Source organism: Kogia breviceps, chromosome 1, assembly GCF_026419965.1.
Source record: "Kogia breviceps isolate mKogBre1 chromosome 1, mKogBre1 haplotype 1, whole genome shotgun sequence".
NCBI classification, from domain to species: domain Eukaryota; kingdom Metazoa; phylum Chordata; class Mammalia; order Artiodactyla; family Physeteridae; genus Kogia; species Kogia breviceps.
In genome coordinates, this window is record NC_081310.1 from 112,373,846 (window position 1) to 112,397,035 (window position 23,190).

Genomic DNA, 23,190 nt, shown 5'->3' on the forward strand with positions numbered 1-23,190 from the left:
GATCTGATTTGGAATTCAAATTTTTAAAATTTTAAAAGGTAATACAGTGTACATATATTATATTACATCAATACCCACAGCAGATTATCAAGTAGCACCACTTAATCAAACATCTTAATATTTCTGTAGCAAACCTATGATTATTTATTTCTGTAGCAAACCTATGATTATTTTCACTGAGTGAGATAAAGGAGAAGACCTCATATCCCTTCCAGTAAGGTTTTGTCACCAAATTAGTTCAGATCACATTATGTCATGCTGCAGCTAAATTTTGGGAAAAAAACTTTGTGTCTTCAGAGCTTTGTTTTGTTTTGTTTTTTGAGGATTAGAGATAAGAGATAGGGGCCTATAATAAATTGATCAATAATATAGAGTAGCTGTTAGAGCCCTAAGCTCTGGATCCTGGACCTCTGGATTCAAATCTCAGTCTCCTTCCCAACTGACTGCAATGATCTTGGGCAAGCTCTTTGTGTTTGAGTTTTTCCCCGTCCATAAAATAAACCTGAGTATTGACATCATAGGGTTGTCACAAAAATTAAATGAATTAACACATGTAAGATACTGAGAACGGTGGTAGGCACATAGTAAGCACACAATGAAGTTAGCTGTTATTATCATTATAATGGCACTGAAATCTAGCATGTGGACCCACCCCAGTCTAAAGAGCAAATTCTCTCTTTGGAGACAACAGCTATATGGGTAGATAAATTGTGCCCAAATGCCAGATTATTCATCGACAATATGAAATAACTGTTACAGTGTTCAGAATATTTAAGTCCTTATGATCAGTGTATTCTCTCCCCTGTAATTGTCTCCTTGTAGAGCCAGATACTAATCAGAAGTTTGCTTGGTGAGCATGGGAATTAAATTCAAAAATTTAAATGATTCAAATGCTAATAACATCAGGCTGAAACATCAGACACATCCATCCTACCCCAGGGTCAACCTCCCTAATGCCAACAGAACACTGAAGGCCTGAAAGTTTACAGGTTACCCCTCCCTTTTCCTGAGAGTGCTAGGCCAGTACTGCCACCACATGCCTGAAGATGCTCTTCTTTGTAGGCTTTTACCTTCTGACTAGCTTTTCTTCCAATCTTCAGATATGTTAATACACTAAGTTATCAATAGATTAATGTCACCTCTGTCAAGTTTGTCATGGACACTCAGGTCCCAGAGCCCTTCTGTTGTTCTAAGATGACTTAGCTGACTCTGATTGGATCATTTATATGTTGATTTGACAGTACAATTCTGTGAAGGCAATCTTATTTCCTTCACTTTCAAGTTCCTGGGAGACAACTCACTGTACCTCCTAGCCACAGCAGTTTGGACCAGGGAGCCAGGTTGAAAGGACGTTGGAAGTAGTTCCTCTAGAATACAAATGAGGCTGCAGAATGTTTTCTTACTCCTCACCTACTTCTTTTTCAACTGGGCTTTTTGGAGTTATAGCTCCCAGTGGCTGCAGCCTGGCTAGAAGAAAATCTAGTCACCTACTTGATAGGCTTTTTTCAAACCACCTAACACAACAATGGTAGTATTTTCTCTCAGTTTAAAGCATGCTGAATCCTTGTCTCTTCTGCCTCCCTCTTGATGAGAAGCTGTTGAACTTTCCATTGATTCTCAAAAGGAGTTATGACTTTTAGCACTGCATTCATCTGCTTTGAAAAATCAGAGTGGTTATTTTTGAGGTCTCCATCAGGTTGTCTTCCTTAAGCTTAACTATATCCCCTTTAGCCACATACTTGGTGGGAGGGTTAGTAAAGTTGGAAGAAGAAGAGGAGGGGGAGGGGAGAAAGAAGAAGAGGGAGGGGAGGGGAGGAAGAGGAGGAGGAGGAAGGAGAAAATAACAAACTATATAAGTCTACTAGGGTCTTATCCCCCAACTGCAGTAGAATTCCTTAAATAAATAAATAAAAATATGGGATTGGGGAGGGCTGGGTGAGAAGGGAAGAATTGTAAGTACCTACAAGCTTAGCACTTTCACATTCTTTGGCCCTTTGGCTTACTCAACATGTATGTGTATCTCTGACTGAAGGAGCATATCTATTCTAGAAGAAGCAGAAGTCCTAAACTCATATACCACATATTCCAGAACCTTCCCTTAAAGCTCATTCGTACCTCTTTCATTTCCTCGGTGTATGTTTAGCAGTGTCTCAGTAGATGGGGATTAGGAATTACCTGCTCTAGTGTTGACTATAAAGGGGTCAATTTGGATGAGGACTTTACTTCTCATTGTGCCTTCGATTTCCTCTTCTGTAAAATTCAAGTGCTGAGTAAGATTATTTCTTAACTCCCTTTCAGCTCTCCATTTTTGGTCACTCTTTCTGAATTAACTTATCTGGTACCTTCCTTTTTTCTTCCCTTCCTATATACTTCTCATCTATCTTTCCCAAATATTTTTGAGGTTGTTTCAGAGATAGATTTAAGCTAATGAAGCTTAAATTACAGGGCCCCTCACTAGACTCCTTCTAAATTAAAAATATATATATAATTTCATGTATGATTTTATACTTTAAAGTTAATATTCCCCCAAAAAAGCTCCTAGATTTGTATTTGCTGTAGGTCCCACAAAATCTGCATTTCCCCCGGATAGCTTAGGGAACAAGACAAATAAAAATAAAAGCATACAAATAGGAATATAAAAGGAAGGTGTGAGAAAAAAAGAATAGAAAGAAAATAAGCCAAGCATTAAATCAGTTTACCCAGTTGAGCATCAAGCTGACCTCTGAGTTTCCTGGAAGGCAAAGTGGTGAAGGGCATATCTATACATTGTATAACTCTTTCTATTAGAATGGAGGAAATTTCCAAAGAGAACAAAAATATTATTAATACTGAACTCTGAGAAATGTCTCAATGGAACATTTTATAGGGGACAAGATCGTACTATGACCAAAAGTGGTATTTTCACTCTGATAGAAACCTTCTATCAGAAACAGGCGATAAATTTTTGCTCAAATATACATTGAGCAACTCTCCTGTACCAGGCATTGTCCTGAGCAGACTACAGAGACACAGACATGATGCTCGTCCCCTCAGAGGTCTCAGGCAAACACACAATCATAAAGATAAGTTGATAAGTTGTTCACAGAGGCCTGCACAAAGAGGTGTGCCATCACAAAGGACACTGGCTAATTCACATCAGGGAGGTGAAGAAGGAAGGGAAGAAATAACTTCTGAGCTCAATTTTAAAGGTAAAAATATTCTTTACATAATAGTTGTCACTTCACAGGGAATAGTTAAAAAAACTGCCAACACGTGTCTAGACAACTTTCCGGAACATAATCTGACTATCATTCCTGTGGCTTATGGGCAACCATCACTGTTGTAAGATGGAGTTGCATTCATTGATTCAGCACTTACAGACCCCAAAGACACCCACCTTTCATGAAATGAATTGTAGTCTTCCTGTGTTAGTTTTTTAAGCATTTGAAAGATTTCTCATGACTTACTCATAGCCTTTTCAATGCATATAACTGGTTTATTAAATTCTTTCATCGTTTGTAGAGAACCAAAAGCAAGGTGTTTGAACATTACAATAAGAAACATTAGGGAAAAAATAACATTTGACAGTATACTAATGGACATCCCTTGGTGTTCAGGTATTTTCAACTTCAAAAATCTTTATTCCAATGAGCAGTTTAAAAATCTTTTCTAAGCAATTCCCATTTTACAACAATGGAATAGAAAGTGACTCACCTGGTAGCACCTCACAAAATTTTAAACCACAAAATGAGAAAGAGCCTGAATTTTAAACATCCAAATGTTAGTTAATAGAAAACATCTTCATGAGGAAAATAGACTCTCATAATGGTCTTGCTTGGCAAGGTTTGTATAGCTGCAATGAACATTTCTCCCAGCACTGGCATCCCCAAAGGAATGGAAACATTTCTGCATCTTTCTAAAGTATTCAACTGCAGCAAGTACTGCATCAAACAGTCTTACAGGTTTGCTCTCCACTGTGTCTGGCCAAACATCCTGAGAACTCCACCTTGCATTATGCATGGCCCTCTAACTCCATGCAAGTTTGAAAACACATGAAAAGTCTCTTCCTGCCATCCCAACTTCCATTCTCTTTGACTGATTATGAAGGCATACCAGTTCTTTGTAATGGAGCAGGATTTTCAATCATGGGGAAATTTGGAGCTTATGCAACTAATACTAAAATTATGATGCTGCCATCCTACCTCACTCAACAGGGGATTTTCAAAGGAAAAAAACTAAAGATTCAGTACCAAGTCAGTGTCACACTGTGGCAAAGATAGTCTACTGAAATGTCAGGTTAGGAATCTAGCAGTCCTTTGCAGAAATCGCATCCAGCTTGAAATTCAGTTCAGACAAAGTTAAAGCATGGAAATGAAAATTTAGGTTTCCAGTTTGGGTTGGTCAGCGATCAGTAATTAAGCTGAAGTATCATAAGCTCTGTGCATTTAAAGTCAAGAGACTTTGAATATATATCTAATAACTGAAAATAAGATTTCATCCCTTCCAGGGTTTTTTAAAACATCTTGGTAAGCTTTAATTTCTCCTTCTCCCCTCCTTACTAAGATAGGAAAATAGCTCTTGGTTTTAAAGAATACAAAGCTAGAAATCTCTGAGCAAGATACAATGATTAGTTAAAATAAGCAGAGGGCAGTTGTTCAAAGATTAAATACTAAAATAGAAATTTAATGATTCCTACATTTACCACCTGTTAGCACACTTCACGATGTGCAGAACAAGTCCGAACAGCTCATTAACAGCTATCATTTATTGACTGTGTACCATGTCTCAGACATTTTTATGGATTATCTCATTCAATTCTCACAGCAGCCCTGTGCAGTAGATATTATTAGCCCCTTTCAGATGAGGAAACAGGCTTAGAGAGGCTGGGAACTTGCCTGAAATTACCCAGCTAGTCAGTTGCAAAGCATGACTCTTAGTTCTGTCTTATTTGCATCTCATGCTCTCACCCACACCACTACCTGAATTTAGTGGAAATGTTACAAATCTCTGACTTCTAATTAGTAGTATCTATCATGGTGTTGCTTGCTTGATGACCCAACTATATCAATAATAGTAATCATAGCAAAGATGGTTGGTTATAGCACATACTACCTGCCAAGCAACGCTTTGAGTACTTTAAATATATATATATATATATATATATATATATATATATATATATATATATATATATATATATATAATCCTTGCAACAACTCTAAGAGGTGGAGAATTGAGCCACGGAGAGCGTAAGCCACCGGCCCCAGGGTCTCACACAGTCAATGAGTATAAGAGCAAAGCTTCAGGGCTTCCCTGGTGGTGCAGTGGTTGAGAGTCCGCCTGCCAATACAGGAGACACGGGTTCGTGCCCCGGTCCGGGAGGATCCCACATGCCGCGGCTGAGCCCGTGAGCCATGGCCGCTGAGCCTGCGCGTCCGGAGCCTGTGCTCCGCAGCGGGAGAGGCCACAGCAGTGAGAGGCCCGTGTACCGCAAAAAAAAAAAAAAAAAAAGCAGAGCTTCAAACCGAGACAGCCTGGCTCTCATGCCCCTGCTCTTGGCTAGGGGTTTTCATCTGGATACAGACTAAATTCAGGTCCACATTTATACCAAGTTCAGTCACATTCTGAAATGGTTCTACCACCTCAGCAGAGCTTGGCAATTACAGTAGAAGCTGAAAAATCGATGAAGCCCGTGGTCGATGTGAACAACCTAATGTACTCTTGAATCATTCTGCTCAATTTAATTTCTATTACAGAATTTAATCCAAATATCTGACAAGTAAAAGAAGACTAAAAATGACGGTTATATGTAGTTAATCAGATAAAATGCCAAATGACTTTCAACACCTTAACACATGCATATCAACACATTTAAAGACATCTATTGCATATGTGGATATATTTGCACAGGCCCATATAATGCATACTTGGTGCTTTGTGACCAGAACACAAGCCTAGCTTAATATCTGTTTTGAACCACATACAAATTTTCATTAACCTTATAAGTAAGCACAAAATGTTTGATATCATGAAGCTGTCTTGAACAATCTGTTAAAGTTGAACATTAATTTCCCAACTCTGATGAGTTTAAGGAGTTCTAGAATTAAGCAAAATGGTCTCAATGGATGGATATATTTGTGGGGTTTTGTGTGCTATTTTTCTAATGACCTGAATGTTATCAAGTGTTTATGTTTCTGAGATTTTTATATTATGTTAAAGATGTCACATACTAATAAATGTCTAACAGCTTTTCTTTATTGTTTTCTTTCTCTCCAGGTATCCCCAGTATTTCCAGTATTGGCAGTAAGTAAAAAAAGTCACCAATCCAAGTCTAGGCCAGCTTTGCTTTGTTGTTCAGCTCCTCAGATCTATTTTCCCAGTGTCCATTTCTGACGTAAGAGAGTATTTCCTTTGTGAATTGAATTCCTGTGTTTGTTCTCTGCACAGATATGGTGAGAGCACAGATGAAATAGTTATCTATGTAAAACTCCTCTGTGGATATGGCAGTGCCACTGCTTGCCTGACTACTGTTGATCAATGAAGGCTACCTTTACAGAGGTGCAATTAGTTACATAACCATAACTCATTTAGCAAAAATATAAATAGTCCTATTTACCCATACCTGGTAACCAACAAACAACTTGAACTCTCTCCCTAGGACTGAATATGGATTTCTACCATAATTTAGAAAAGCGGAGAGTGAATGTTTTAGGCTTATTCATTAGAACCGAAAAAAATCACCATGCAACCAGGGAGTGGGAATTTTATTAGTGCATTAAACTTTAGCCTTTGTGAAGGCCTGAAAGAGGTAAGTTTGTGATCATTAGTCTTACTGGAGGAATGAAGGAAAAAAATAATCAGTATGTCCATTTCTCCCTCCTAAAATACAATTATCCATGTTTTCCTGACTACTTAGTTTCAAGTTTGATAGAGAAGGGGTATGAAAAAAATACTTGCAAAATTTAAGAGTAAGGATGCTAGAAATTCCTGCAATAAATATTTTAGAAGAAATATCAGCAATTGAAAGAGAAATCTCTCTTCAACATTCTGTGGAACATTTCTCTAGTACCATTGCAAAGAGAATTCTACCAGCTGTCATGGGAGAACCAGGCTGTAGCTCCCTCTTTACATTTAAAACAAGGACACCAAATACTATGCCTGAAATACTCACTGAGGAAATGCCCCATAACTTTTCAGAGCTGAATCTCACATATTTTAAAATATTGTTCCCTTTCCCTCTGATGGCTAAAACCTTTGGACAGCTACTGAATAACTGATTTGAAATAAAGTACTGAAGAAGCCAAGATTATGCACTCTAAGTGAAAAGAAGCATCTTCACTGGGGTCTCACCCCTCACACTCTATCGTAGGTGCTGGGCCACACAGGGTGATATAAGTGTAAGCAGCAGTGGTTGGAGCATTCCAAAATCCAACATCGATCTAAAAAGCAATACACTCATAATTTGGATAAAACAACTTCCCGCTTCTTATAAATGCACAGTCAGTTCTCCCAATTTATAAGTCAACCTAGTTTACTTACGCTTGAGAATAAGCCCGCACGTGGGTTTGTTAAGCACTAGACGTGTTAAATGCCATGAAAATCAGCCGCTTTGTAAATAGAAATAGGAGTAGTGTTCACATTCATTTAGATACCAGACTAATGCTGCAGCTTCCTCTTTGTGATCTTGTTGAAATGGCATCAGTGCTACAAACTGGCAAATGAAAACCTTCAGATCTAATAGTCTAATTTTTCTGCTGTAGTATCTCCCTTGGCATTTGCCTAACTGTATACATATGCCGCATTGTGCTCCTTTCAGGCCTTGACAATTGCATTTGTGCATACATTTTGGAGCAAAAGGGAACCAAATGGAAGCAAGCTGAGACAGATAATTGAGGCTGCTATGGTGATCTGACCTGTCAGAAGTTTCAGAAATGGATGGATGGAAAGTAGTTCTTTGGTGTTAGAGTGTGTTTCTGTTCGGAGTGTCAATCGTGTGTTGCATGGAATTTCTGACTGTACTGCTCACTCAACATCTCATTCGGCCACCTCCACCACATGCCCCATCTCTGAGCATCAGCAGATGTTGACCTTTTTACACACTGAATCGGGAAATTCCAGTTTTGCTTTGTTTTATTTTGAAATCAATGGTGACCTGAAAGGATGCTTTGTTGTGCCTTTGGAAAATGTATTAAGCTTTATTATCAGGAAACTAGGAAAATTTAACTCCTTAATACCTAACCAAAACCCTCTAACAAATAAAGTGATAGATTGTACCCTGCCTTCATGATGCCTTTGGCTGTTCTGCTTGGAGTGCTATGGGTGTTTCCTCAGAGTTCTCAGGCAAACAGGATATAAGCGCTTCCAGGGATCACGCAACATCACACACGACTAGCTTGCTTACTGCCTGGCTTTAAGGTCAAGAGATTTATCATAAAACCATCAAACATGATTGTATCTTCTAGGCTGCTTTAATGGCATTTACACATTCCTTCTTTGAGGACTCATAATGTGCTCATTGTGTGCACTGGTGGATGGATTCCTTTGCTCTCCAAAGGGCAAGAATTCATGACTCACTGCCTGTTCTAGAGGGTACAGAAATGGGGTTTCCAAGGTACAAGCCAGAGAAGAGAGAGCTGCTTGGATTTTTAACTAAGTTTGGGTGTTTGCCAGGGCTTTTCCCTTTATCCCAAGGAAGGAATCAATGAACATAATTCCACCAAGTACATAGAAAGATGCCATTATAATAGATGCAACACCCATGAAATTCCCATCATCAAAGAGTATCTCAAGGAAAATGAATGATGCATATTATCAACATAAATTATTGATGTATGTAACCATAAGTTCATATACATATGCTATATACACAGTGACTGAAGATTTTAGAGGCCTATTAGATTTCAGTATAGATTTCAAACTGTCAACACCTGTATTAAGGTTCAAATGCATAGACAGAGTGGTCATCCTTTCCGATCATCTGCTAAAAATGTTTTTGAAACAAATTTCCCATTAAGGTCATTTGTACCTGCTGTTGTCTATCTATTAGAAAATAGGTTTCCCAATCATCCCAAAAGTACTTGATTTAAAACTCAGTCATTTTGATGTGCTTTGGCCATGGCTGAAAAAATTTTGGTGATAATGTCAGCAATTAATGAATCCCAAAATAGATCTGTAGCCATTTGAGCCTTATGAGCTCTGTTTCTCCTTTACCTGATGTAGTAGTAATTCATTCAGGTTTCATTTTTTACGTAAAATGTATCATGCACTTATAAGTAAACATTCACAATTTTATCCAAGTGAATATTTGTTGATGCTGATGATCCAAATTAATATTTGGTTTGGTGTGGGTGTTTTTGTTAAAGTGATAAACTAATCATTATGTTCGAATATATATTATCAGATCCTTAGCCTTGAAAAGCAAGTGATTTCACTGATTATGTTAAACAGTATATTATTTTTAAAAAACATAATTAGAACAACAAGGGTTGGCCTAATGTGCAAATAGCTTTGTGTGAGTGATTATCACTTAAAAAGCAAATAACAGAGGTTAAAGGTAACAAAGTCAGAGGTTAAAGACAGATAATCCACTGAAAATTCACATCAGGAAACACCATTTAAAAAAACTTGGAATTTTTAAATAAACAAAACCATTTCTTAGAATAGCAACAAAAGAAAAGACATATGTAGACATTTCGTGAACCCAAGTGTACATTGTTTCCTTAAATTACCTTCAAATGATTGACATCATGGTTTACAAAGCGTAGAAATTGATGGAGACGTTTGGCTGTCCCCTACTCTTCAATTTATTCAATTTGAAACAACAGTTCACTTAAGGGAAATATTCCATTTTCCTGCTTTCTCTTATAATGAGCATTGCCTTCATCACAGAGTTAAAAATTCATCTCTAATTTGATTTAATTGGCAGGACTATTAAACAAGGGAAGTGCTACCTGCAGGGATTCATCAGCCTGTTGAGAAAGCTCAGAGATGTTTTCATACTTGAAAACATTTGATGCCAGTTGGAGACCTTGTACAAGTTGTTTTCCATACAGCATCCAAATATTTTTGTTCAGAACTGATTTACTGTAGAAACCTGGATCGTGAGGAAAATAACAAGGTTAATCATTTCCCCACTCAAGGGTTATTAGTAATCTTGTTCATTCTATCCAGAGAGCTTCAGTGTTTGTTTGTTTTTCTCCCTTTGCTTTAATACTTCTAAATCTCCAAATAAAAGTTTCATTTGAATCACCCTTTAGCTAATTAGGTTTTATATAATGAAGAAAAAAATTATCAAGCTAGTGTAGCTATATGGCAAATTGCATGGTGTGCTACATTAATTTTGAACTGTTTGCTGATGTTCTAGAAGGAAAGCTAAGGTCCCAGGTGAGATGTCTTTGGGACTTTGTGATATCACGTACCCAGTATTCTCATCACAGATCCATTTCATATTTGTGTAACTAACATTTCACATTCATGAAACCTTTGTGGTTATCCAAAAATTGAATGAACATTAGCATAGCTGCTTCTTTAATCCTGAAGAATAAATTAAATATTCCAGTGAAGAAGGGGGAAGTATCCCCTACCTTAAAAAAAAAAATCTAAGAGGTTTAGCAATCTTTAGCAAACAACAATTGCCCACCTTGAGCAATGTTGACGTTTTTCATGTATTAACCTTTTCCCAGGTGACTTTAGAATGTCAAGCCACTTTTTAAGTGTGAGCTGATATCTGTACCTTTGCTGTTATCTCTGTATGAGCGCATCTGGAAATTCCTAGCTTAAACAAAGATTTGCCAAGATCTCTGAAAGGTCCTATGATGAACCTTCCAACATGTAACGTGAACTAAGAGTGGGGTATCACCCAAGACTTCTTAGAATATCAATAGAAAGCTGGACAGCTAACTGCTCCACTTCCTGGAAACTGGAGGGAAATGTCCCCACATGTCTACGGAATTCCGTTTTACAAATGGTGAAACGGAGGCTCAGAGTGTCTGAGTAACTTACCAAATGTAATACGTCCAGGAAGCCTTGTCTGCCTCGGAAAGCTGTGCTCGTAACATTATACCAGGTGGAAGAGGTTAGAAAGAAAAATTCTAGATTTATTAACTCCTACTTCAGACTCTTTCCAATCTAATACATTGCACCTTAGACCTGTTGATCCCTGAATTGACCCATTTCTGTGCAGGGAAATTTAGTGTCCTGGAGAAAAACAGAAGTTCATTTTCTGTTACCTCACTGAGTGGTCAACAGAAGCTACATTAAAATGTGCCCTTCCTCTACCACCATCAATGATAAACATCCTCAGTAAGCTGAGGGAGAGGGGAAATGTAAAGATGTAACATATATTATAGAACATGTGACAGTTCATGAAATTAGCTATGCAAATTGTGAAATATGCTTGTACATATTTTATGACTGTAAAAATCCAAATATGTACTTTATTGACATAGTCGCTCATAGCAAAAAACATTCTGTGTGCCATCTGAAGGGCAGCCTTACCACTATTACATTAAACTGTATCTTCCCCAGCAGTTTAATGATGCTGTATTTCTGAGAGTAGACAGCTCACTGTAAAGATGGTAAGATTACCTCCAAGGCTCTAGGGGTTTCTCTGAAGAGCTTTAGGGTTTTCTATAGATCCCTTTGTAGACATCAATAATGTGGTTTCCAAACTCCCTGAGGAACAATAGCAATAACTCTACAAATCCAAAGGGACCTTGTGACTTTGTCTCTTCCTGACGTTTTCCTCATACACTCCTGGAAGAAGGAAGTTTAATGAAGGCTCACTAACATCCTCTCAGCAGTGGCTTTTCATATCCATGGTGGCACCCTGTTTCCCACTGTATTTTAGAACCAAAAATGTATGTAAAAATTAGTCTTTTTAGAAAGCGTAAAGAGCACTCATCCAACATCATAATTTTACAGACAAGGCAACTAAGGCTTAATTGAATCATCTAAGTCATCTGGTGGCCAAGGCAGGATTCTAGCTCAATGTCCAATTTCCAAACTAGGACCCTTTAGAATTCATCCACCTTTCTCATTTAATTAAATGACTAATGTATGAAACACTATAAAGTAGACTATTCTAGAAAAAAAGAAAAAACATGGGAAAGCATAGTCACAATTTACTTTGGTTTTAAAGGGTATCCACAAAATGAGTTGAAAGCTGCCTGTGATTCATGCTAAGGGAGTGAATGTGTGATAGAAGACAGTATTCTAAAACCCTAACTCTAAAGCTTTCTTGATGTAAATAAAGTGTTTTTAGCCTACTGCTTCAAGCTTCCTTTCAGCTTGATTCACTATGGTGTCAGCAATAGATGGTCAAGTTTAGCAATTCTAACCTAGTTCTCTCCAACTTACAGTACAAAGAGTTTTCCTTGGGGCACAGAGGAGAAAAACTTTCTACCAAAGTCTAATTTTATAACTAGAATCTCAGTTTTTCTGATTCATGAAAAGGAGTTTCAAGTGCCACAACCAAATTGTCGCATAACAGTTTTCTGAGTCTCTCCTTAATGGAAAAAAAAAAAAAATTCAGGCAAGATATATATATCTGATTCATAGTCTAAATTGATGTGCTTCTAAACTGAAAGAAACTTGAAAATTAACATGTTATCATTGTGTTAAAAATCAAATCTTTTCCATGGTATTCCAAAATAATTCCTGTTGTTTTCTGAACAATAGTATTAATCAATGTAGGCCCTAGAACCAGATTATTCCCTAAAGTAATTTGTATCTTAAGTGAGATTTTTACATATCCAAATCACTTGCTTTGGGAACAATTAAGATTTCACGAAATAGGGGTAGCACGTTATTACCTCTACTTCAATTCAGTAAGAACTGTTTATACTACAATAATATTTTTATTACAACAGCAACCACAAATAGAATAATAAGAGCTAACACGACATTGTAAATCAACTATACTTCAATATAAAAAGAATAAGAACTGACATTTCTTAAATGCTCACTACAATGACAAGCAAATATTAACTCATTCATTCAGCCTTGACAACAACCAGTAGGTAGTGTCATTATCCCATTTTACATATAGGAAAACTTAGACATTGATAAGTTAAGGAGCTTGTCCAAGTGGTAAAACTGGGATTTGAATCCAGTCCAAGCTCTATTTACATGCACCATATCTTAAATAAATTCCCCTAAATAGATATTTCCTAGGCTTCCCATAGATGTAATTTGAAATTTTAGCAATGACAGTAGAGTAACAGCATAAGATGGGCATTTCAGATATGTTGTTTCTTTTTAAAGGGGGCAGTGGTTGAGTATGTAGTCTTGGTCTCCATATTCCTCAAGCCAAAGTCTTTGGAGATCATCAAGATGAGTTCAATCCATTTTCCCAGATGTATGGGACCAGGATCCTTGAGAAGTAGGGATTTCCATAAAAGGCTATTCTTGAAGGATTGGCCATCTACTGTCCCACTGGACACATATGATAATCCCTCCCCTTACCTCAGTAATAATTTCTTAACTCCAGTTTGGGTTTCACTATGACAGTCAAAGGTCCACAGTTACAACGTGCAGCAATAATTTTCCCTCCACACAGGGGATTCTTAATCTCCTAAATCCCCTAGAGTCTCCAAAGGGCATGTGCTTCATTCCAACAGGTTTCATCCTTCTGTGAACTTTAGTGTGACACTGCTAGGCCATGAAAGAACCATTGGAGTGATGGGATTTAATGGCTGAGAGAAACCATGGAGATCTTTTAGTCCAGCACCTTTATCTCACAGGTAAAGAAATTGAAGTCCAGGGAATTAATAGCCAGACAGCTACTCAACAGAACTGGGACCAGATCCCTTATCTTCTGATTCCAGGGACCCTTTGCCTTGTAACATACTACCACTCTGAGACCTTCATATGACCCAAAGATATTCCTTAGTTAATTCATGAAAGAATGAAATTAATAAATTCTGCAATAGTTCACCTAGAAGCAATACCAATACCTTTGACGTATTATAATATTTTTTTGTATTTGCAATTTCTAACTATTCAAAATAAGCAGCCACTGGCTAAAAGTTCTCAGAGGCTTCATGTTATGCAAAGACTTTTATTAGCATTGAATATGATAACACAGAATTTGTCCCAATTATACAACGAATATACCCTCCAATGTGCCTAATTTACTTCTGGGAATTAAACATTTGTTAGTAACTTTGACTGAATATTTATATGTGCCAGGACCTTTGAGTAACAAGAGTAGCCAGACAGTAACTGGCTAATTTTAAGTTTTCTTACTTGGCCTTGCAATTATAAAACAAAATAAAATTTAAAAAATTAAAATGAGATATTAAATTAAAAATTGCATGGTGACCAAATATTAAAACATGTAAGCACAGACAGTAACATGCTATAGAAGCTTAGGGTCCACAAATTTCAATATTTTGTTTTTCAGGACATTTTTCCTCCTAAGGAAAAGACATCACGCATAAAATTTTGTCCCACTAGAGATATGTATAGGCTAGATTAGGATTTCCACGTGATGACTGCTGGTGGCTCTGAGTTTTAATTTTTCAGGAAGGTTAGGCATCCCACATAATGAAGATCATTTGGAAAAAAATGTCTAATTATATTCCCAAGCAAACACAAAAGCTACACTCTCCCATCCCCCAAGAAACTATCATAAGTACACAATACAGAAGAAAATACCTGCCAGGTAGGGATCAGGTTGTAACTGAGGTGTCTATCTTGATAATTTCATACAGGTCAAGTAGTTAACAATTCAAAAGTAGAATGACCTACATTAATTTTTTATACATGTAGGAAGATCCTCAAAACGTAATCTCAGCATCCTAGGGAAAAATCATAAAAGAGTATACTAAAATATAGGCGTAAAATATTTATTACATTAGAATATGGAATAAAGCTTAATTTATAAAATTAATTTTCAAAGCTCACTTCTAACTTTCATTTAGTATGAAATTTTTGTCTTTACTTAAATTTTTTGGCAAAGCTTATTAACAAAATGAATAATTATATTATTACTTTCATTTCATCAAGAAAGTCAAGCCACTGAATACTTAACATTAAGTTTACAAACATCACCCCATATATGACCTGTATTTGCCTCTCTTACAGCAAAAGATGGAGAGAACCATTTAAAAGAATACATTTTTCTTAATTTGATGTTAATAATATAAGTAAGTATATTTTTTATATAAAACTATAACAGTGGTAGGGCTTCCCTGGTGGCGCAGTGGTTGAGAGTCCGCCTGCCGATGCAGGGGATGCGGGTTCGCGCCCCGGTCCAGGAGGATCCGACGTGCCGCGGAGCGGCTGGGCCCGTGAGCTGTGGCCGCTGAGCCTGCGCGTCCGGAGCCTGTGCTCCGCAATGGGTGAGGCCACAGCGGTGAGAGGCCTGCGTACCGCAAAAAAAAAAAAAAAAAAAAAAAAAAAAAAAAAAAAAAAAAAAAAAAAAACTATAACAGTGGTTTGAAATCTCTTCTAAATAAACAATTTCTAGGGACTTCCCTGGTGGTCTAGTGGTTAGACTTCACTTTCCAATGCAGGGGGTGCAGGTTCGATCCCTGGTCGGGGAGCTAAGATCCCATATGCCTCGGGGCCAAAAACCCAAAACGTAAAACAGAAGCAATATTGTAACAAATTTAATAAAGTCTTTAAAAATGGTCCACATAAAAAAACCTTTAAAAAGACCCCAATTTCTAGAAATCATTTGTTTTTCAAAAGTGATCATTGCAGTTCTAGTAGGCTTAACGTTCAGTCAATAACTTGCATATTTTGCCTACATGTTACCAAATATCTATTTATTTAGTAACACCTAGATACAGATGTGGAAAATTGTTACATTCTTTATTCATTCATAAATTTTGATGGATACAGCAATATCAATATTAAGATTTACTTTGCTTTTATGTGTACACACACACATACACACACAGAGTAACAGTAGATCAGCTTTTCTAACAAATGTTAAAAAACCAAAGTTATAGTGAAAGTTCCATGTCTTGCAAGAATGTTATTCACTATAATCTAGTTATGGATGAAACAATCTGATAATACCTGTTTACAGTAGCCTAGCCACTTGATATCAATTACTCAGTTATTAGATATTTACTGAGGCCTTCTGGAAGGCTTTGCCCTTCCTCAAAGAGATCCAATCTAATTACAGAGGCAAGAAATAGACATAAAATTTAAACTAGCAATATTGAAACGTACGCCTATCCACATATCAGTGAGAAATAAGGAGCACATAAGGTAACATGCTATAGGAGTTTAGGGGCAAGAACTCTCCTTGTGGACTTGGGTGGTCCCAAAGGACCACACTAGAGTTGTGGTTTTGAGTTGATCTCAATGAATGGTAGATTTGAGTCATGAAATGACTGCTTTAATTGCATGGCCTATGTACCTTAGCAAAAATAGCTTTAAAGCACCCAGTCCTAAAGCTGGCTCTTCTCCTGCTTTTCCAGAGTCTTTTTTTTTTTTTAATACAGGTGAATCTAAGAAAGAAATAACATTAATTCTGAAATTAGCAATGCTTATAATTGGATTGGAACCAATAACTTTAGAAATATATTTTGAGCTAGAAACATCATGAAAATATATATTTTAAAAAAGAAAATGTATACACACCCATACATACAAACCTTAGATATGATCAGAAGCACCTTGGACTATTCTCCTTAAGCCAGAACCACCAGTCATCTTTCTCTTTCTCTCTCTGAGAAATCGCATAAATAAAAATAGGAAATAAATCCATTTCTTTGCAGAGATAATGGCTCACACTTAAAACATACCCTAAAGAATCTCTCCTGAAGACTGATGTAACAAGCTCGTATCTGTAAATATAAATTGCAGAGACTGGAATCCTCAAGTGAGAAATTATTTCTTTCCTGTTATCTTCTAGTTTCAGGCACCAGCTTTATATAATGATTTGAATTGCTGAAGTCCCTGTTTGGTTATTTGTAAGAACACTCTACTTTATTGCACTAGTTAATGTATATAGCTTTGTTAGGGAACAGGCTATATATTTAATGTCCATTCAATGTTTTGGGAATCATCAATTGCTTGCTCTTGTTTGGTGTGGGAGTATGTTTTGTTAAGTGCATCACAACCAAGTCAAAAAGCAGATGTGTGGTATGTGTCTTTGTCCATATAGTTTTCTGTTTAGACCAAATGACATTATAGCTGAAAGTAACATACCCTGATTTTTCCTGGTGCATACAGATCCTCCAAAGTTTAATAGGATATGGCCGAATATTTCTTCCCTTGAGGTTTCTAATCCAAAACAAGGTAGGAGCATGTAAAATTCCTACTGATATAAAATCCCACATGTTTAGGGGGAAAATCCCATACTCTATTTTTTAGCACTAAATAAGAGCATTATCATAAATGCCATGTCTTTGAAAGAATCATAATTCAAATACTTTTTTCTAATATGAAGTATCCCAGAAATATTATAGTAAAAGATGTAGAAAAAATTAGACAGCATAAAAGTTATAAGCACTTTATCAAATTTACATTGAATGTCAGCCATGCCAAGAGAAGCCTAGAGTTTGGTTGTCATCACAGTGGGGAGTATAAATAACATATCATAAAAACTTGTGAGTGACACAGGTTTCCTTCCACTGTCTCACTTTTGCTTTGCTTTGATAAACTGGCTGTTACGTCAGTTGTATTGAGGGTCAGGGAAAATACATAAAGGCAGTATTGCAACTCCTAAAAGACCTGTTTTGTTTTGTTTTTTTTTAACTGTCATTCCATATTGACTGACAGGAATTTGGATCTCTCTCTCTCTCTCTCTTCCCCTTCAACGTCACAGTGTATTTTCTCTGCTGAGGCTTTCCCTCTTTTATCCTTTATGAATTACCAATAATTTCTGCCAGGATTAAGAATGTGTTTTCTCTCTGTCCTTAGAGCAGTAATTATTTTCTGACTTCTAACATAATTAATAAATAAATACATAAATAAATGAAAGAAACTGACAGACAGCAGTGTGATTACACAGGAAGAAATAGAACCTTTAAAAACTGGCCAATAAAATTCAGAAGATTCAGTGTAATGTTAAAATTACATTAACGTCTAGCCTATAGATATACATAGACATATATAAATAGTTTACATTAAAAGAAAGTTGTCTTCTTTTGCGTCCTTCCTTCTCACAAAAAAAAAGGCACATCTTTGGCTTCCACTTTCCTTTGTTATATACAGGATGTTCCTTTTAAGCTCTAATGAATACAGATGGAGGAGGAAATGAGCAAAAGGAGGAAGCAGGAAATAGCTGCTAAGCAAAACGAAATATATTAGCAATTTGTTGAGGAGTCAGATTGGAAAGGCTGCATTTTCAGTCCTTGATCAGAGTGATGAAATCAAGACTGTCCTAGATACATATATTACTAGCAAATAGAATTATCTTAATCATCTGCTCCAAATGAATTTTTTCAAGTTTCTGCATACATATGTGGAAGAAGAAATACAGATCAAGTTCAACCCATTAGTATAATTCTATGAGGATTGTGGGAAGGTTTAGTGGCTTTGTTCCTCGGCAAGTTCAATGAGAGCATCTTCAGTGAACTGTCACTCAGTATTTCCCATTGAATTTCATAGCTCAACAAATTATACAAGACAGGATCTAAGACTTAACACTTCTCCATAGTAAGTTTTGTGCTGAACAAGATTATGCATTGTTTAAGACCTGAAACAGACCCATTTAATTATTTTGCTATGTTTTCTGTGAGTGTCACAAGACTAACAGCTTTCAGAAATATCTTTAGTTAATGCCAGTTGCACTTTTTTAGAATGTGGACAAAGAGTTCATATAAATTTATTTGAGAAGCACACAGTTGAATAAAGTGCTTGAACTTGACATTTTAGCTAAAGGTGCACTTTCTAGCAGAGGTCAGTTCTGTGCAAACATAATTTATCTGGTCAACATCTTCAAAGAACATCAGGCTCTATCTTGTTTTGCTATTTTCACAAGCAACACTTCAGGAACAATTGGAAAAGAAAGGCAGGCAAACTTAGACAGAAATTCTTGCCATTAACAAACTGATATCATATAGGTTATAAATGTTGAGAAAAAGACTACATTTTTGCAAGGTGGACAGATTCGAGGTGACTCTGAGACTGAGATCCAGATTCCGCTGAGTGGTTGACCATTGTGACTATCTGTCATGTCTAATCAATTCAGCAAAAATAATCTAACTGGTTTATATGTAGATGAGATTATGGTTACACAGAGAGAAAGACATGGTGAATTGAGGCAATGATATTGCTAAGTAACTCAACAACACAACTACTATTTTAAGAGAAGAACAATAGGGGATCCTAATATCCATATTGTTATTGGAATAATCTCTGCATAACTGGATTCTTGATTTAAATGGTAATTCTTTTTGCCTCTGAAAATAAGCTTCTAAACTTTATGACTGACAAGGTCAAACCATTTTCAGCCAAATACAAGACTTCCTTTGTGATTGAAGCAAACTCCCAGAAACAACAAATACAAATATTCTCTTCATATAGGGCCACTTTTCAAGCGGGTTGATGATAAGTAATTACAATTTGAACGTTTCACTATTGTTTCTAATGTGCTGTTCATTCTTTTAAACCTATCCAGTTGCTCCCAAATTAGCTTTGTCAACAGTTTCTTCTGTTCAAGTTGCAAACCACAAGAGAGGTAGGAATTCTTGGATTCATACAGTGATTTCATGGTGTTATGTGTTGTGAAACATTGCACTGTATGAATCTGGAATATCTGTGAAGTGTACCCATCAGCTTATTGGTGAGGCATGTTGACTGATAACGATCAATACATCAAATAGTACTGAGAATGTCATCTGTAAGAGGAAAAAAAATGCTTCACTCAGAAATTTGACTGTTGCAAATTTAAAATGCTGCAATATTTGTTTTCTGAAAGATTAATGTGTGAATAAGAATTATAACACTTTAGGTTCCTGTTTGGAACATGAATGTTAGAGTATTAACATTGTCACTCATTTGCATTGAAAATAAGGAAACTCACTTACAGTGAGTTTCAAGGATGCTTTTCATGAGAACAGAATGGTAGGTTCATGTATGGTGCCCATTTGACAAATGAAATACCTTGGAATTTCTACTTCCAAATATTGTTTGAAATGAATTTGACCAAATACCAGTGAAGAGCTACACTGGGTTAAGCATTGATTATGACCCAAAAATAATAGTTATGTTACTTTCTTTAAATGAAAGTGAGCAGAATCTCATCTGTGACTCATGAATGGCCCATTTCAACTAGCATCTGTCATTCACAGACTGAAGATTTTTCAGGAAACATAAAGACTTCTGTTTTTATTTCACCATTTTCCTTTAAATGTCCTATGTGACAGGTGTGTCTTGTTTTCCACCCTTGACTGTTGGGTATATGTCATGTTTTAGGGAGTTTTTGGTGGTTTTTTTTTTCATGAAACACCTCTTACAAAGAAATATATTTATTAACAATACCTGAATTTGGTTTGACCCACTTGGTGAAAGTGACCGTAATAGCTTCCCTATTCCTTACTGAAAAGAGTCAAATCATTTCCCAGATTTTAACCAACTTGAATTGTTCCTTCTGTGTCATTTAGAGAAAAGCAGGAAGCTGGTCAGAAGATGGGAAAGGGAAACTGATGATATTTAAACCATGTCTTAAACTTTCCTCACAATGTACTTTTACATATCAAACATTGGCAGTGCCCTTTTGAGGGGAATCCAAGTGGATTTGAAATTTGGCGAACTAAGTTCTTTAGGAACAGAGCAGCCACAAGTTCATAGGGTGTCAAGCCTATTTGGGCATGTGTGCATATAATAAGCCAGTCATTGATGCCACAGTAGGGATGTCCCTCCTTATCTATGATATGCAAACTTACACAGAGAAACCAAGGAGGTGAAGGAGAAAGGAAGCATTAGGGACCTTATAGAGTCCATCATTTTTCTGTCATATCAAGCACTGGATATACAAGAGGACTCTTGACCTGAAATTTGACCCTGTATCATTGAATCTCTAGTTTCTTGGGGTCACAGCACTAATGAGATCTGAACACACTTCCACAAGCAGGAAGAAGCCACCTAATGAAGTAGATTTATCATAGAATAATCCAGATTGTTATCAAATAATGTACATGGAAGGGCTTCAAAAGCTACCTAAGGTTGCAAGACAGAGTTGGGGGTGGGTAAGAATCAGGAAAATGCTGCAGCCACTTCATTCCCACCCCTGGGGGAGGCCCCTGGAGGCTTCTGACTTTGCTAATGTAGTGAAGGGAAAATACTTTATAAGAATTCTAATTCCTTCACCTTCTGTCTATCTAAAGTCTTTTTTTCCAAATCCTTTCTTTTTGAGTGACTACAATAAATTTCCACCAGCTCTGACTTTGAATAAACTTTCCTCATTTGGCCCCAACATAAATAAATAAACCTACCTGTGCCACATTCAGAGTACTTTATCTTATATTCTGTAACATGTCATATTACAGTACATTGGTGACGTAGTAATGGAATTAGAGACAACATGGGGAACAGTAAGAAAGAAGCCACTAAGACATTTAACACCCCCCTTCCTATTCTTAACGTTCGTTTTCTTTCATTCTCTTTCTCTCCGACCTTTTGTTTTTCCATAACTCTTACCTCCCCAGGCCTTCCCCAGCCAGTCTCAGTCAGAAAGTGTCTAAACCTTAGAAGAGGTTTGGATCTTTCCTGATCTAGAAAGACAACTTTGAACACTCCTTCATCTAAAATGCTGCTCACTTAACTAGCCAGTCCTTAAGTACCATATTATATAACTGCCTTATATGATGTCATATACATCATATGGGGGATTTTGCTCCCCCAGAGAACTTTTGGTTGTCACAGCTTGGCAGTTGCTACTGCTTCTAGTGGGTAGAGGTCAGGAATGCTTCTGAATATCCTACAACATATGGGAAAACCACGGATTATTTGGCCTAAGATGTCAGTAGTGCTGAGGTTGAGAAACTCTGCACTGGACTCTTCAGGACTGGGCTTCATGGTCTAACATGGCTCATTGGTCTAGGGCTATGATTCTCGCTTAGGACTGGGCCTCGTTCAAGTTGTCCCCTGGTATGAGGTGGTCCTCAATAAATATGCATTGCCAACGCATGCCATGCTACACCATGAAAATGTGTTTTAGAGGACCCCGTTAGCTTGTTTACACAACAGTAATTAAAACTTGTCTGAAAAATAAAACATAGCCTACAGTGTGATTTGAGATTGCAAAAGTGTATAAAACCATAGCAATTTTTGGAAATCTCCTTTTTCCTACCTAAGCTAATCTGCATATAGTCAATTTTCAGATAAAATATATAATAACTCAGTTATAGTGTGATGTATGGCTGTTGTTTTTTCTCAACTCTTTAATATTTAGGATATAGCCAGACTCTCTTAAAGGTAGCCAGACTCTCTTAAAGGATTTAAATGGTGGAGGAATGAATTTAAACATAACTTTCCTCTGTGTCTTCCTCTGTTTCCCAAAGTAAGATGCCTCAGGATCATCACTGATTCTTTAACATTGATTCATTCATTAGACAACACTTTTTGAATGCTTAGTATTTTGAGTTCTGTTTACATCTGTGGACAAAATGGACACAGTCTGTACACATGTATTTACACTCAAAGTATAGGGGAGAATTTTTTTTTAAATTTAGTCTTCAGATACTCTAGGTTCTACAAAAAAATTAAACAGGATTAATAAATGTGGGAGGGGGGATTAATGTGTTTGGGTCAGGAGCTGTTATTTCAGATAGAGTAGTCACAGCATTTTCTTTGAGCAGGACCTAAAAACAAAGTGAGGCAGCAATTCATAGGGAAGTCTGGGGGAGGAGTAGGCCAGACAGAGGTAACAGCAAATGCAAAAGCCCTGGGGAAGTGCTTGGCATGTTTGCAGAGCAACATGAAAGTATTGTACAGCGAGTGAGGAGGAGAATGGCAACAATGAGCCCAGATCAATTGGGAATGAATGAATTCAAACTCTGCCTTTTATTCTGAATGAGGCAGGAAGCCATTAGGATTATGGGCAAAAGGGTGTCATGACCTAATTTAAGTTTTAAAAGAGTAACTCTGACTGCAGTGTGGAGGAGACTATCACAAGGATGGAAGCCAGGGAAGCAGTTTGAGGACAACAGCAATAATCCAAGTGCCCTTAACTAAAGATGAGATGGTGAGAGGTGGTGAGATTTAGAATGTATTTTAAACGTGTAGTCAAGAGGATCTGCTGAT

The 23,190-nt window shown here is 36.9% G+C and overlaps 1 protein-coding gene across 12 annotated transcripts in view; it reads left to right on the forward strand.

The window, feature by feature from the left end:
• NTNG1 (netrin G1) overlaps positions 1 to 23,190 on the forward strand; it is a 331,515-nt gene that overhangs the window by 245,072 nt on the left and 63,253 nt on the right. For 5 of the 12 annotated variants that reach the window (XM_067041050.1, XM_067041013.1, XM_067041019.1 and 2 more), the window contains exons 5-7: positions 6,256 to 6,282; positions 17,173 to 17,238; positions 19,565 to 19,624. In XM_067041050.1, coding sequence (XP_066897151.1) covers positions 6,256 to 6,282; positions 17,173 to 17,238; positions 19,565 to 19,624 — 153 coding nt within the window. The remainder of the gene's footprint in view (positions 1 to 6,255; positions 6,283 to 17,172; positions 17,239 to 19,564; positions 19,625 to 23,190) is intronic. The other 7 variants (XM_059078705.2, XM_067041028.1, XM_059078688.2 and 4 more) reach the window with 2 other exon arrangements.